At 33.3% G+C, this 15,984-nt stretch overlaps 1 protein-coding gene across 2 annotated transcripts in view; it reads left to right on the top strand.

Moving 5' to 3' along the window:
* MYT1L (myelin transcription factor 1 like) overlaps positions 1–15,984 on the top strand; it is a 660,434-nt gene that overhangs the window by 523,823 nt on the left and 120,627 nt on the right. For both annotated transcript variants that reach the window (XM_031951169.1, XM_031951168.1), the window contains 3 exons: positions 106–342; positions 3,823–3,944; positions 4,866–4,934. In XM_031951169.1, the coding sequence (XP_031807029.1) occupies positions 106–342; positions 3,823–3,944; positions 4,866–4,934 (428 nt within the window). The remainder of the gene's footprint in view (positions 1–105; positions 343–3,822; positions 3,945–4,865; positions 4,935–15,984) is intronic.

The raw sequence follows: 15,984 nt of genomic DNA, 5'->3' as shown, positions 1-15,984 counted from the left end.
TTTAAAGTAATATTCATTGGAAGAAATGCTTAGAGTCAACTGGTTAAGTCATAGAATTGTCAATCTTTTTTAAGCTGAGTAACAATGTTTCTTTTCTTCTGACAGAATCCTGATATGGAAGTTGATGAAAATGGAACTTTGGATCTAAGCATGAACAAGCAGAGACAACGAGATGGGTGCTGTACCATTTTGACACCTCTAGAGCCAATGTCACCACAGCGACAGGCAGTGATGAACAATCGGTGTTTCCAGCTGAATGAGGGTGACTGCTGGGACTTACCAGTAGACTACACCAAAATGAAACCCAGAAGGATAGATGAAGATGATTCCAAAGAGATTAATGTATGTCTTTTTCATCTAGAGCCGCTCATTGCAACATGATTTTTTTCTGATCACATGGTTTTAAAATCTGTCTGAAAGCAAGTCAAATGCCATGTGTTTGGGTGAAGAGAAAATGAATCGTTTACTTAAAAGAGACTATTAGCTGGTTAGTCCTTGGAAATCTGTTAGTTTAGCTGTGGCTGTATCTAAAACTCATCAATCAACATTTTGAACTATGAATTATATTTTCTAGCCACTGTTTTAGCAGATAGTTTGCTTCTATCAAAAATTGTAAATAATTTATAAACACACTCTGCATAAGTAAAGTGATCAGAATGACATTTTCACATAATATAAGATTTTCTTTTCAGGTAGAGGATTAAAATTAATCTCTTGCATATTTAAATGGCTATTAAGTATTTTATATTTTTGTCAGCACTACAAGGTAAGTGAGGCAGTTGGACACAGTTGGAGTCAGAGGATCTAGAGCCATTTTACTTGTGTGACTCTTGGCAAGTCAACTCTTTCAGCTTATCCCTAGCAAATAAACTGAAGAGGTTAAAAAATATTCTCTTTAAAGTTCCATCTACATATAAATCTGATGGCTTTGCCTATTCTCAAAAAAGAAAGAAAGAAAGAAAGAAAGAAAGAAAGAAAGAAAGAAAGAAAGAAAGAAAGAAAGAAAGAAAGAAAGAAAGAAAGAAAAAAAAAAGCACCTTAAAATATTCCAAACAGAACACTTCAATAAATACACAATTCTTTTAAGATGTTAACAGCTGTTACACAGTAAGGTGTAATTCAAGGTCAAGGTTTCAAAGCACTGTTATAATCTTGACATTTGGTTGTAGGAACCTTTGGTTGTGAGAGGGAAATAAAGAAACCTTGTGTGTTATTGAACTGGTTGTTTCTCTTGTACCCTAGAAATGGGAGATTTCTTTTCAAATACAAAGGGAATATACTAGTATCAGAGTAAGAATGTCTTTTCCACAAGTTTACAAAAAAAAGGAAATTTGAATTCTTGTGATGATTCCCTGAAAAGCTATCTATGTAGCTATTTAATCAGCAAGACTGCCTTCCTTATTCTTCAGTGTGGCTCTAAATATTAAGCTATTGTTAAAGAGAACTGAATATGAATAGCAAGTTAAATTTTTTTTTTATTTGTATATATTTGCAGTATGAAATCATTATTTCCAAATATGGAATGGCAGTTTTATTTTCATTTTTTTTAATTAAAAATAAGAGACCAATTTAAAATGACAGAACGATTTGCACACTATACATTGTTGCATAAAGTAAAAAAAAATACATGTACTCTGCATGTGTTTGTGGAACATGGTTGCTTATATAAGGCAAAGAGATTTTAAACCCATCTTACATTGCCATCTATAGGAAATTCTTGACTACTACAGTCATTTTAGTTTTAAAAGTTGCTCCTTTTCTCTAAGGATTTTCGAAATTTCTAGATTTTCAAAAGTGTAAAGGACCTTAGATATATTCTAGTCAAATCCTTTAATTTTACAAGTGACGAAACTGAGGAAAATAAATTTAGAGCTAGAAGAGAATTTAGAAGTTATGTAATCCCTCATGCTAAAAGAGACATATATTTGAAGACTCAAGGAGTTAAATGATTGTTGTTCAAGTTAACAGCGGTATAAAGGACATAATATTATATTCCTGACTCCATTTCTTTGTAGAGTTTGTCTCCTATTCCAATATCTAGAATATTGTCCTTCCTTTCACCTCTTGGAATCCCTCTCTCTGTTCAAGGTCCAGCTGAGATGCTATTTCACACAGACAAAAAAGTGTTGTTATCTTATCTCCCTAGTTGTTAGTGGCTCCCTCTTCTAAACTTTATATATATACATGTACACACACACACATATATATATATATATACATGTGTATGTACATATTGTGTATTTCTCTACCCTTACCCCCAGTAGAATGTAGCTCCTTAGGGCAAAGACTGTTCATTTGTAATTTTGTGTCTATGGTACCTATAAAGGTATCTTGCACATAACAGATACATAATGAATAATTATTAGATTTGCTAGAACTGTATAACAGCTAGGTTTCAGGACTTTAAATTCTCAGCCCAATGTTTTTCTTTCTGTTTTTTTGTTTGTTTGTTTGTTTTTTCATTATATCATGATACTTTTTCTTATGTAAAAGTAATTTTAAAATTCAAGATAATCCACAAATGGATTTTTCTTGGTCCTGAATCTTTAGGTCATAAGTATATAAAGTCACTTGGCACTAATTTTAGAAGTTATAGCACCCTCCTTTGTTGAGATCCAGCTACAAAATATTTTTTGATTTTATGTGTTGTTTAATCTTGTAGTAGCACGAAGTATTATTGCTGGTATTAAGGATCTATCTAAAACCAAAGATTTATTGAGAATATATCATCTGCCCAGGACTGTAACATACTATGGGGCAGTAATGTGGCTAGCTGGTTCAGCGGGTAGAATGCCAAGCCCAGAATCAGAAAGCCTCATCTTCATTTTTCTGAGTTCAAATCAGGCCTCAGACATTTACTATTTGTCTGACGCTGGGTAAGTCATTTAACCTGTTTGCCTCAGTTTTCTCGTCTGTAAAATGATCTGGAGAAAGAAATGGCAAACCACTCCAGTATCTTTGCCAAGAAAACCCCAAATCGGGGTTCCAACAAAAGTCAGAAATAATTGAAAACCAAATAACTATGTGTTGTGGTGTGTATGTGTGTGTGTATGTGTGTGTACACACACCATTAAAGCAAAAAAAATAACATGTATTATCTCATCCGTTTTTAAAATTTATCTGACATTCCATAAAGTTCACATTGAAAGATAGCCAGTTGATAACACATAAATATATATATATATATATACATGCATATATACTTACACATATAGATATTTATATCACCTTAAATTTTACAAACTGTTTTCCTCACAATCCCAGGACATAGGTAGCAAAGTATCATTATCCCTATTTTATATGTAATGCCTAGGTTATATAGAATAGATGCATTTTATTGCAGTGCCCAAGGTTACACAACTAGTAAACCAAGAAGTAGAATCAAGTCTCTTGAATTCCTATCTAAGACTCCATCTACTGAACCAGTGGTTCATCCACTGATTATTTGTGCTTATAAAAAGAAAGTATGAGACAAAGTCACTGCTCTCAAGTAGCTTGAACTATTTAGGAAGTTAGAGTTGATAGAAGACTTTTTCACAGTTTAAAAAAAAAAAAAAAAAAAAAACCCTGATTGAAAGAAGTCCAATTCACATTTGCAGAAGTGAATTTAAGGAAGCAAAGAAATTATTGGCATTACAAAAATTGGCAGTAGCATTACATCAGCACATAGAGCACAGGCTACCTCTAAATAGTTAGAAGACTGGGCATGTTGATGAATCAAATAATTAAGAAATAGGATATATTTGGTAATGGCAATTTTCATTCTATGGCCTAGATGAGTCTTAAATCGCATGATCCTCATAGTTGCCTATTTGCCTGCAGCCAGAAGATTTGGATCCTTTCCAGGAGGCACTAGAGGAAAGAAGGTATCCTGGTGAAGTGACCATTCCCAGCCCCAAGCCCAAGTATCCTCAATGCAAAGAAAGCAAAAAGGATTTAATAACGTAAGCATAATGTGAGGTGAAATTATTTTTCTCTTCCTCACCTTTCCCCTCTTTGGATTATTTTAAAGAATTGAATCTGTACATGCCTTGCCGTATGAGCATGCGACATTCGCAGCATATAAATGTTTCCAATTGCGAGTTCAATAAAGTGAGAGGCTAACGTGTATTTTGCTTGTTCTTAACTATGCTGTAGTGTATGGAAACGCCATTTTTTTTTTTTTCATTTAATCCTGTTCATTTTGCAGCTTTTCTTTAGGATGCTTAAATCCCCATGCAGACATTGCAGCTAAACTGGAAACAATGAAACTTTTTAAAAGTTTTTTTTTTCTTTTTCTTTTCTTTATTTTTTTTTTTTAAAACATACTTACTATTTTGGCTGTTTTTGTTTTTGTTTGGTGGCAGATGTCCAACACCAGGGTGTGATGGGAGTGGTCATGTGACTGGTAATTACGCCTCACATAGAAGGTGTGACTTCATTTTTTTCATGGTGGATTCTGTCTTTTCAATTTATTGTTTTCAGCTTACCTCAACAATGCTGTCAAAGTAAAAATGTTGAACTATGTGTTAACCCTCTAAGTGCTATATGTTGACCTTCAAAAGCATGCTAACCTGTGTGTTGTATAATGTCTTTTAGTACTAAATACATTTTAAAAGCTCCAAAATATATTTAAGATTGAACCCCAAAAATGGCATACTTTATTTTATCAATTCCAAAAAAATTATATATTATCTGACATATTCCATAAAGTTCACATTGAAAGATATATAAAGTTTACAATACAAAAATTCAATATACAGCACTTGCCCCATCGCTTTCTGCATTAAACTTTTTAATTTTTTTACTTTTTATGTTGTGTTTGTTTGGGAAGTTTGAGTTTATTAGAGGGTTGACTTACTTGGATATCCTGACCTGTCTTACAGTCTCTCTGGCTGCCCCTTGGCTGACAAAAGCATTCGCAGTATGCTGGCCACCAGTTCACAAGAGCTCAAGTAAGATATAAGAAAACAATTTTCTCTTTGTGGTGGTGTAGTTGTGGTGGTTGTGTTGTTGTTGTTGTTTTAATCTAGTCATACAGTAGTTCATTGAAAATGAGATTGGAAATAAGAAATATGAATCTGAAAAGTACATGTGCATGATTGATGCTATCATATGGCACACATGAGAATCTCCATGATTTTCCCACTTAGCGTTACCCATTCTGTTCTTTTCTCATTTTCCTCTCATTCTTTAATTACATCACAGCCTTTCTATTTTGTCATTTCTCTAGCCTAATATTTTCTCCTCAAAAATACCTGTGGCTATATATGAATACCTTTGTGTATACATATTTGCTTGCAAGTATTTAAATATATATTACACATATATACATATATACGCAATCACATGAACACCTGTAGAAATTTTGAAAAAATATTCAATTAAATATTAATGGAATGTTTTGTAAGAAAGAAAATATGTCAATTTCATTCATGCCCAAGTTAGTCTTTTTTAAATTTCAGAAATTAAAATAACCAAATCATTTGATCATTTAAAGGATGGTCATTGAAGGAGAAGTAATTAGGTATAAAAGGTAATTTTTAAACTATAAACAATACATTTATTTATATAATTCTGTTTTAGTAGGGAAAAATATATTTCCCCAGTTCCTTAAGCATGCTGTGGTTATAGTGATGCATATAGTTTTAACTTTATGTACTATTTTCAACAGCAGCTAGAGCTCCCTTTTTCTTATTCCATTATCTTCCCAGTACCCCTTGCCACTAAGAATGAACAAAATTCTTGTTCCAAATCAAATCGTTTTTTCTATCTACAATTTAAGGGCAAACTTTAGAACGCTGACTACAATTGGCACTTTAGGAATTCCTCTGTGTTTAGATCCAGGGCAGATTATAGAAGGGATTCCTTTCCTCCCTCCTGCAATGAAAAAGTTTGTTTAAAACTTTGATAGTCTAGTCAGAATAGTTATTTAACTATCTAACAAAAAGAGAGGGAAAAGGCCAACAGAACAAGACCAATCACCATTTGAGAACATCAAACTAATGAGAACCACACTTCCTCAGAATTCATTTTTCTTGATTAACTTCTCTACTGTCTGGGAAAGGCATCATTAGGGCTTGTTTGCTTGATGTTCATTTTGCTTGGACTGGCATTTATTAACCAGCACAAAGAAAATGCTGTTTCTCACCTATATTGGCTCACCTTCTCCATTTTTCCCAATCCTTTTACAATAGACCAAGGTTAGCACAAAGGATAGGACCTTGTTTCACACACATGTCATCTTTTACAGGATCCCTGTTCAAGGCCCTAGTGCCATAGAGCACCTGCTCATGTTCAGTGACTTCCTGAATTAGCACTTTCATCAGGAGACTCTTGGCGTTATCTTCATGGAATTTAACACCTGGAGGGTGTCCTCTCACTTAACCGCTTTAAAGTCTGTAGCATCATCCAAAGCAGTGCCTAATGGACGAAGTAGCTTTTAGAGTCTCAAAACGGACAGCATTAGCAACATTTGGTTACTCAGTTGAATACTCTTTGTTAAGGCAGTTTTCGGGAGTGGGGGGGGAGAGATGTTAATGCTATGAAACCATACTTCTCTATGTGGTCAAGTTTGTGACCACTAGATTGGCTGAATTTGGAAGTTGGCCAATACATCAGAATACAGCGACTGTCTTTTGAATTTCTTGATGAGAAATACTTTGCAAAACATTCGTCATACCTCCACCTCCATACAGGCCGGCTATAAACAAGAAATTTCCCATTGTACCACTGTCATCTATTATTGCTTGTTACTGGTTAGTATCACCAAACCCTCATAAGCCAGGAAAATTTCCTTCGTATGTTTGCTTCCGTTGGCTGCCATCTATTGGCATGATTGTGGCATTTTGATTGCCTAAATTTTAAGTAAATTCACAAGCTCAATTTCAGGTGATTTAATGCTTCCTTCTTGATTTCCCCTTTCCCCCACATCTTGGAAGGTAGATATAACGTCCCACTTCACCTTCAGTATCTTCACAGGAGGCAATCTTGTTCCTAACACATCCCAATACATAATAGAGATGTCCCATTCCCTCCATCTTGCTTCTTTTTAGAAATCATCATTACCATATCTTCCAGAGGGTGACTGTCCTTGTCTGAATTGGAATTAGTCTAAAAGGGCCATTCTTTCCCTAGCACCTCTGTCAAAATAAATGAATACCCTGTCATTGAACCTCTTCAGTGAATTTAAATAAATTACACCAATGAATTTCTCCCAAAAGTGATCCATTTTTCAGAGCCAAAAAAAAAAATCCTGTTTTTTTTAATAAAAGAAAGAAGACATTAAATAACATGTATTATATGACAAAGTATCCCACTTAACAAAGGAAGCCATAGATATTAACAATAATTTTAAAGACATATTTCAATATGTGGCAACTGCCCCTTCATCCCTTTTTTCATTCAAATCAAAAAGGTTTATTGTTCAACTTTCCCTGGGGCATAGAAGGCTGGAAATAGTCACCACAATGATCCTGACTTTTGCTGATCTCTCCATGATGAACCATGTCTGTGTGACCTTCTGGTGGCATTACAGTTTAAGGATTTCTCAAAAGTTCTGGGGGAGTTCCTACAACAGGAACTCTGCTGAGCAAGAGAATGGAATGCATACTGTCCTCTGCACTAGCGTGTTTGATCCTACACTTCTAAGATTTCATCTCTAAAGACATATGAAAAATCAGGTCCCAGTTACTTGCAAAAACTCTCTCTCCATTATGTATCTCATCACAAATGGAATTTATGTGGAATCTTCCTTTTAACATTTCCAAGTCTGAGTGGTGGTGGTGGTGTGGGAACAGGATATTCTTGATAATGGACAAGATGATGGGATTTGCCAATTAGCTCTTAAATTTATCTCCTCCTTTTTGTCCAGTTTTTATCCTAATACCAAAGGATGTTTACTTTGTGTCTTTCTGTGTATAATATGTAAACTGAAAAAGTAACATATTAAAATGTGATATGCAAATGCATTTTTTTTCAAACCATGGAACTAGTGCTTTCTGCTGTCACTCGCCCATCTGAGTCAAAAAAAAAAAAGAGCATCTTAAAAGATTTGGGAAGTAGCATACACCAAAGTTACAAAACTTAAAAATGGCAAATGAGGGTGACTCCAGTTTAGTGAGTTTCCATGACTTGCAGATCCTTTCAAGTTGACACTTTGAGGTAGAATTGGTAGCAGCATTGCATTAGACTTGACATTGACCTACCTCACAGGGATGTTGTGAGGATTCATGCTTGTAACATTCTTTGAAACCCCAGATTAAAATAATAAAAACCCTTTAAGTTAAAGTGCTGTTGTTTGTGAAAAACCCTGCCTAAAATCATTCTGAAGTTGAGCATCTTTCTGTGAAATTTCATTTACTCAAATCCACCTGAAAGTAGCAACTTGAAAGAACTTGCAAATCAAATTCATCTAGTCCATTTCTCTACATCCAAATTAATTGGGCCACGGTCATCTAGTAACCCCATACACAACCATAACTTTTCAGATAATTTGAAAATTAATCTGATTCATTGAACAGATTCTTGTCATCAAAGTGTGGAACATATTCCTCCATTCATTACTTCTTTTAACAAATAGTCATTGCATATTTGTTATATGTAAAGTATTGAGGTTTAATACATAAATGAACAAAGCAAAGCCTATGCCTCCATGGGGTTTAGTTTATCATAGAGAAAATACAAATACACAAAAGAACTAATGTAGAAACACAATGTTATTCTAAGATAGGGGATAAGTTTCCTTCAAACAATGACCCATATCTTATGGTCCCATCACTTCCCCATGACTGGAAAGATCCTAATGTTGCTGTCACACACATACACACACACCCCTATTAAAAAATAAGGGGAGACATAAATCTCTTTGTTAGATCAGAAGCAAAATAATGCAAATATAAAAGGATATCACTATCTGAAATATTTTATAGTGAGTTAACCCAGTTCTAAGTCAATCTGAGCAGTAAGATAACCATGGGTTGTTAGTATCACTTTATCTTTTACATTTTTAGATTTGTTAACTCTAAATAGCTAATCTCTGATTTCACTGGTATAAATAGAGTTACCTCCAGATTAAGAAAACTCATCCTATCAATGCAGGTCAACACTGCTATACAATTTATCATCTAAGAGAGTTGCCAGGGGTATAGGTATAGTCCTATTATTTCACTTTTTTTTGTCTCAATAGTGAGTTCAGTAATTGGTATTTTTTAAAAGAAAAATTATGGTCCGTATTTAATCTTTGGTTTGAAAAAGGTTTGTGTAGTTCAATTAATCAACAACAATCAGGGTAAAAATTGGAGACTAAAGTGCAGTTTTCTTCCTTGGATTCTGAGAATTAAGCAAGTCTTTGATCACTTGTGTTATAGTTGTTTTTGGAAGTATATGAGGATTTTTGTTTTGTCTTCCAAAAATCTTTTATTTCAAGTTAAATCAAATTTATTTTGAAATAAACTTCAAACATAAATACGAAAAACTAGAATTTAGGTCAAAATATTTCTTTTAACTAAATGTTATTGAATTGTAGGCTCTATTGGGTTATATTTCTTTGGAGGATAAAATTAAAATACACACAACTGGTTAATTTATTAACCAGATCTAGAAAAGCTCTAAATCCTACTCTAGATAATATAAAGTTTCTATTGCTTTGTACACCTGAAACTCAACCAATTTCCTTGCACTTTAGGGATTTAGAAACATTCTCTTCAATATAACCTGTCACCATTTCACAATTAATTGTGTATTCACTTGGTAGAAACCTCATGAATTGTAGTTGTTTATGCCTCTCCTCATTTCTTCAGATAACTATATTTCCTCATCTTGGGAAATGCTAGAGACCTTTGTGTAAATTTATTCTCATCAGGGAAAAAACTACAGTTAGGGGGTCTACTAGCCACTAGTTGGGTATATGAGTGGGTAACATCAAACTTTTTAAGCACTCCTTTGAATTTCCCTTGCTAAAATGGATTGTTGAAATTTTTTAAAAATATTCATTTCTTAAGCAAAAACTTCACAGATACTAATGATCCCTTAATTCTGTGACTTTGTGTGTACATTTATGAGCCAGAGGAAGGAGAGCAGTCAGGGGTCAATAAATTATTTCTCAGGTAAAGTAATACTATAGAAATGGACTTAAAGAAACACTGGTAGGTTAGCATAAATCCCTAGGACTTTGTTTAAGCTCAGATTCCAAATTTTGTTCTAAACATCTAAAGCTGTGGCAGATGGTTAGGGATCCATTTTGGTAAAGGATTTTGTTAAGCCTCTCATTTTGGGCCTTAGGAATCAAGAGATCCTGGGAAAATGTCTTCTTTATTTTTTAAAGTAGGTATTAAGAGTGAACCAGAGTCCTTTGTTATTTTTAGGATGGAATCCTTTAGCATTTCTTGCCAACCTCTAAATGTTTCTTGTGCTCTGTTCTCAAATGTTTCCTCATGTACCTTGTCTCTATCGCTACCTTTTACCTTTACCTTTTATTATACTTCTTATTACACCTTACCTTTTAATTATACTTATTCTTGTACATTTTACACTATCCTTTTATTAGACATAAGACCCTTTAAGTCAATAACATGTCATTTTTCATCTCAGTCTCTTCTAGGCCTAGCCTGTTTCTTTACACATAGTAGGTGGTGGATTCTTGACATATAAAATATTATGAAAATGGGAGCTATAATTATTTCTTCTGGGGCAATTCTCTGCCCAACTCCTGCCATTAAAAAAAAAAAAACCACAAGAGCATTGGATTGCCAAGGAGCTTAGCAATAAGAGGATATGTAACCATTTAAGGACAGCTATGCCCTGGGAATAACTCAAAAAGTCATGCATGTAGCAAGATTTTTGCAGGTGGAAAACGGCTCACACTAATTGCTCACAATCAGTGGATGGATCTTTTGGCTTGCTCTAGTAATATTCTAGTTGTGACAATTGGGGCTGATCACCTAAAATGGATTTTGAAAACATGTGCCATACATTTTTTCAAGAAGAAGAAAATCTAAATTGTCTGATGGCATAAATGTATTTTTGTTGTTGTAACAAACATGGTTGTGTCCTGCTTTGAACAAATGTGATGTGTATGTATGTATATATATGTGTGTGTGTGTATCATGTTAACAAAGTGGTCAGCAAAAGCAGTTAATTGAATTTTCCTATATAACCCCCCAAAAACCCTCTTTTTAAAAAATGTAATTCAGCAAATATCTATTGAGCATCTACACTGAGAAAGCATTTTCTTAGGAGGTAAAGGATCATGGAATCATAATTAGAGCTGGAAAGAACTCAAAAGACCACCTAGTTCAAACTCCTCATCTTACAGATGAGGAAACTGAATCCCAGGGAGGTAAGTGATTTGCCTATGTTCATATAGGTCAATGGTGGGATTTGAATTCAGGTCCTTTCACATCACCAGGAGCCTGTCAGAATGCTAAACAAAGTATGGTCCTATCTCTGCCCTCAAAGTGCTTACTGTCTAAGTCATGCAGATTCCTATAATACAGGAGAGAATGAGAAATCCTCTAAGAAACACAAAGTTTGGTGAGAACTCAGAGAGAAAGATTTTGTCTTTCTGTGGGGTCATCATTTGTAGAAATTCTCTCAAACATGTGAGTTCACTCTCTTGCAAAACTTGTCTAATGATGCAAATTCAGCCTTTGATTAAGGATTCTGCAGGGCCTCTGGGTCCTCATTATGAAGAATAATTACCCTTACCCAGGACTGCAGAAAATGGAATCATTTCTTCTTCTGTAAAATGAGGGAATTGGACTTCATTTGACTTCTAGGCCCTTTGCCAGTACCAAAGGTTCTGTGAAGCTGTGAGATGGACATTTTTGTCTGCTGACCCCAGAAAGTATGCTAAAAGTTGATTTTTTTTTTTTAGTCATTTTGTTAGGTTTCCATTATAAGTTATATATAAAGTGTGCTGTTTCCTTTTTCTTGCAATTTGGAAGATAACCCTAACTTTTTGAATAATGAAGAACTGTAGTTATTTGGATTCTGATTAATAGGTTTTTATTATAACTGAAAAATGTATTCACCTTTCTTCTCCTCCTCCCCCCCCAAAAAAAAGAATAGGAATTAATAATTCATCTTTCTTTAAAAATAATTTGAAAGCTTTCTTCATAAGGGTAATCAAAGTTATAAAATATAAAGCCCACAATTTTCCAGGAATATACATTTATCCTGCAAAGTAGCATGCATAGCATTAATACTTAAGGAATTCAAACACACTTCAGAACATTATTTCAATCTAAATCCAAGGAGCAATATTTCACAAAATAATGTATTGTTTATCTAAATGCCCAAAACACTAAAAAGAGAATTTTCATCTTTGCTTTATTTTGTGGAGGGAATACCACACTTGTCATTTTCAGAATGACTAGGAAGTCTCTGAAACTTGTAGTATGACTGTTTAAAAATTCTACCCTAGCATATTGGTATAGGTTTATTTTTACAAATAGCATTAAATATCACTAAACATTTAATTGGCATATTTGGGGTTTTTTATCTTTTCGTGTAGACATAAAAAATTGATCATTTCCTGCTTATTTTTTTTAACTTCCATCTGCTCCTCCAACCACATATTCACTAGCCAATTGTTATGTTTCAAAAGAAGACTATAATACTTTTATGAAATTGACTAGAGCGGCTTAGGTTCCCTGGATTTTGGTCTATTGGCAAAAGAAAAACATTCTCAGAAATGAAAAGTAATGAAGTACACTGAGTAAAAATGTGCTATAACTCTACTGAATATTCACAAGTTGAAATACATTGTCCTATTACTTCTATTTCAGAAGGTCTTCTTAAAAATTAAAAACTAACATTGATTTCCAGATCCTATATTAATCAAGTAAAAAACTGGGTTTTTTGCATCTAACTTAATATGCCCACTTGCACAGCAAAATGAGAATCCCCATATTGCCCATATTAAAAACAAAGACCTAATAATGCTATAGAAAAATAAAGGATTAAAGCAAATACTTTTATTGAAATTTATTATCATCTATTTTAATGAAAACCAAATGAAATATGATTATTTGAAAAAGGCAGACTAATTTGTCATCAATAAACATAAGATAAATAGGGATTTTGTCTCATTTAAAGATTATTATTATCAACACCCTTTTCCATCAGTTTTTATGATCGAAGAATTTTGCCATAGTAATCCCATACTCAAAAAATGACTTTATTACATTAAAGAGAAATTAAACTAGTTATAACATTTTTCTACCTTTAAATTTTTATAATTTTTTCCCCAACTGAATTAATTTATTCTTCACATTAATAATTCTAGTACTAAACCACTTAAAATAGTTTAAAAACAATTATAATCATATGCTTGAATCTTAAGACATGGAAAAAAAATATGAATTTTGAAAATGGCTACCATGCTTTGCTGAAAAACCTACCTGAGAGAATGGATGTTGTCTTGGACATTTTGCATTCCTTTAGAGTTGGGTGCTTTATTTTGATTTTGAAATCATCACAAGATGAGCTACTTTAATGGATAAAGGATCAGGAACATATTTTTGACTCAGAAGTCTAACCATGGCTTATCTTCCCTATGTATGAACATGAGAGATGATTTGTTGAGATATGGCAGAAACAAAGCAAAACAAAAACAATATAACTCTCAACATAGCAGGTCTAAAAATTACAGTCAATATAATATTTGACAAATTTTCTTCTTTGTCCATCTATTGAAGTTATCTAAGATGATTGAATTTTGCTTCTTGGTGAGAAAAGAAAGAAGAAAAGAAAGGAGAGAAGAAAGGACAAGAGAAAAGAGGAGAGGAGGGGAAAAAAGAAGAGAGAAAAGGAGAGAAAGAAGGAAAGGAGAAAGAAAAGTAAAAGCAAGGAAAAAAGGCAAGAAAAAGAAAGGAAAGGAGAGGAGAGGAGAGGAAAGGAAAGAGAAGGAGAAAGGAAAGTGAAGGTGAAAAAAGAGGAGGAAGGAGAAAAGAGAGGAAAAAAGGGAGGAGAGGATATGGACTGAGAAAAGAGAAGAGAAGATACAAGGGAAAAGAAGGAAAGGAGGGAAAGGGAAATGAGTAGAGTGGAATATATTACTAGGTTTTGATAGATATGTGAATATGATATACATATATGTATATATACATACATATATATACATACAAGGAGAAATTATGTTTTATCTACAATTCAAAATCCTACAATTTTGCTTGTTAGCATGCTAAACATCTAGACATCAATTCATTTCCTTTCATAAAGTCTTTTAATTTTTTTTTAAAGTATGAGATCTCTTCATAAATCAAATCTAATTAAATCTGGCCTGTCCTTAATTATTGGGAATTCTAAGCCCCATTTTCATCTTGTTCTCTGCTCCTCTGGGGTAGTTCTAAGAAATGACCTCCCATTGACTTCCAGGGAACTCTATGCTTGTCTCAGCTCCCTGGGGTGAAGAGTTAGATGAGAAACAGGCCCTGGGTGATTGAAATGTCTGACCAGTAAGGATCAGGTTACATTAGCTTTTAATTGTAAATTTGAGGTTTTAATCTAGTAAACACTTAACTAATTTATAGTCCCCTGGAGCACAATGAACAAAATTGAAAATAAAGTAGATGTTCCCTTTGGGAAATTATTGACAAGGATTTTGGAGGGAGTTGTCTTTTTGTTTGGTTTTGCTTTGTTTTCCTATTGCAGTTTTAAGAGTAAGGATGATCCATAGCATAATCTGTCTTGCCCTACATCAATTTTCTACAAATTGGTTCAGGCAGACAGAAGAGGGTAAGGTAGAAAGGCAATGCAGTATATTCATGCACAGGACATCATCCCTTATATTAGAATAGAAAGATATCCAAGTTAGAGGAGGAGGGTAAAAGCAAGTCATATTTCCCTATGACCTTTTTATTTGTTATTTACTTATTTTTTGTTGTTGGTTGGTTTGTACCTGACCATATCTTCAAGTTTCTCAATAATCTTTTATAGAAAGAGAAATAGTACATCATTTACATCATCGTTAAATTACCTTCTGATGAAAAACATGTGCTCATGTGTAATATTTTTTCCCTAGTCCATATTAAAAATTTTTTTAAAAAATTAATTGTCTGCTGACCCCAGACCCCTTAGTCCTGCTTTTGACTCATACCAGCTGTGGAATCATAAATATCTTATTTAATCCCTGATTGCCCCCAGGCAACTTTCTATGATTATAAGTTTAAGTTGGGTTGCTGCTGCATTAGCAAGAAGAAAAACAAGCCTTTATTAAGCATCTAATATTTGTAGATGCTATTATTATATTTATACTACAGTTAAGGAAACTGAGCCAGAGAGAGGTTAAGTGACTTCCAGGGTCACATAGCTAATATCTGAAGACAAAGTGGAATTTACATCTTCCTGATTCCAGCCCCAATACTCTAGCAACTGCACTACTTTGCTGCCTATAGAAGAAAAAGTTGCTACACTTTGACTTTCTCATCATGATGGAAGCACAGTTTTAGATATTAATAATAATAGTAGTAAAGTTGGATAATTCTCTTTGAAATTAATAAATAAATATTTGTTGTACATTCTGCCAAATTTATAAAATGAGCAATGTTTATTGGGGGAAAATGTGTATATATGATATTATAAATATATATACATCTAAAATATCCATTGAAATTTCATAAACTTTAAAACTTTTAAATTTTAGTAAATTAGGAATTAGTAAAAATCATAAAAAATTTTTAATTAAAATAAGTAAATTTTTAAATGTTTTAACCAGCTTTAAAACTTATGCTGTCAAAACATATCAGCCAAATATTACCAAAGTATTTACATTCCACAAAATGCTTTTTTTAAAAAAAATTCTATTTTCTTCACTTAATACAGTTTGAATATAATAAAATTTGTGAATAGAATTAGTTTTACAGTGCTCCTGAGGGTTAGAAGTTGACTGCTTATGTATAAAAAATAAAATGTATAAAATATAGTGAAACTTCACCCACTGTGTTTTTTTTCCAGGAAGGATTTTTGGTAAGAGGATGACATGTGAGGATGGCAGTGGATAGG

The sequence above is a fragment of the Sarcophilus harrisii genome, chromosome 2 (genome assembly GCF_902635505.1).
Source record: "Sarcophilus harrisii chromosome 2, mSarHar1.11, whole genome shotgun sequence".
NCBI classification, from domain to species: Eukaryota; Metazoa; Chordata; class Mammalia; order Dasyuromorphia; family Dasyuridae; genus Sarcophilus; species Sarcophilus harrisii.
The sequence above is the reverse complement of the archived record's forward strand: the minus strand, read 5'-3'. Positions and strand labels throughout refer to the sequence as shown.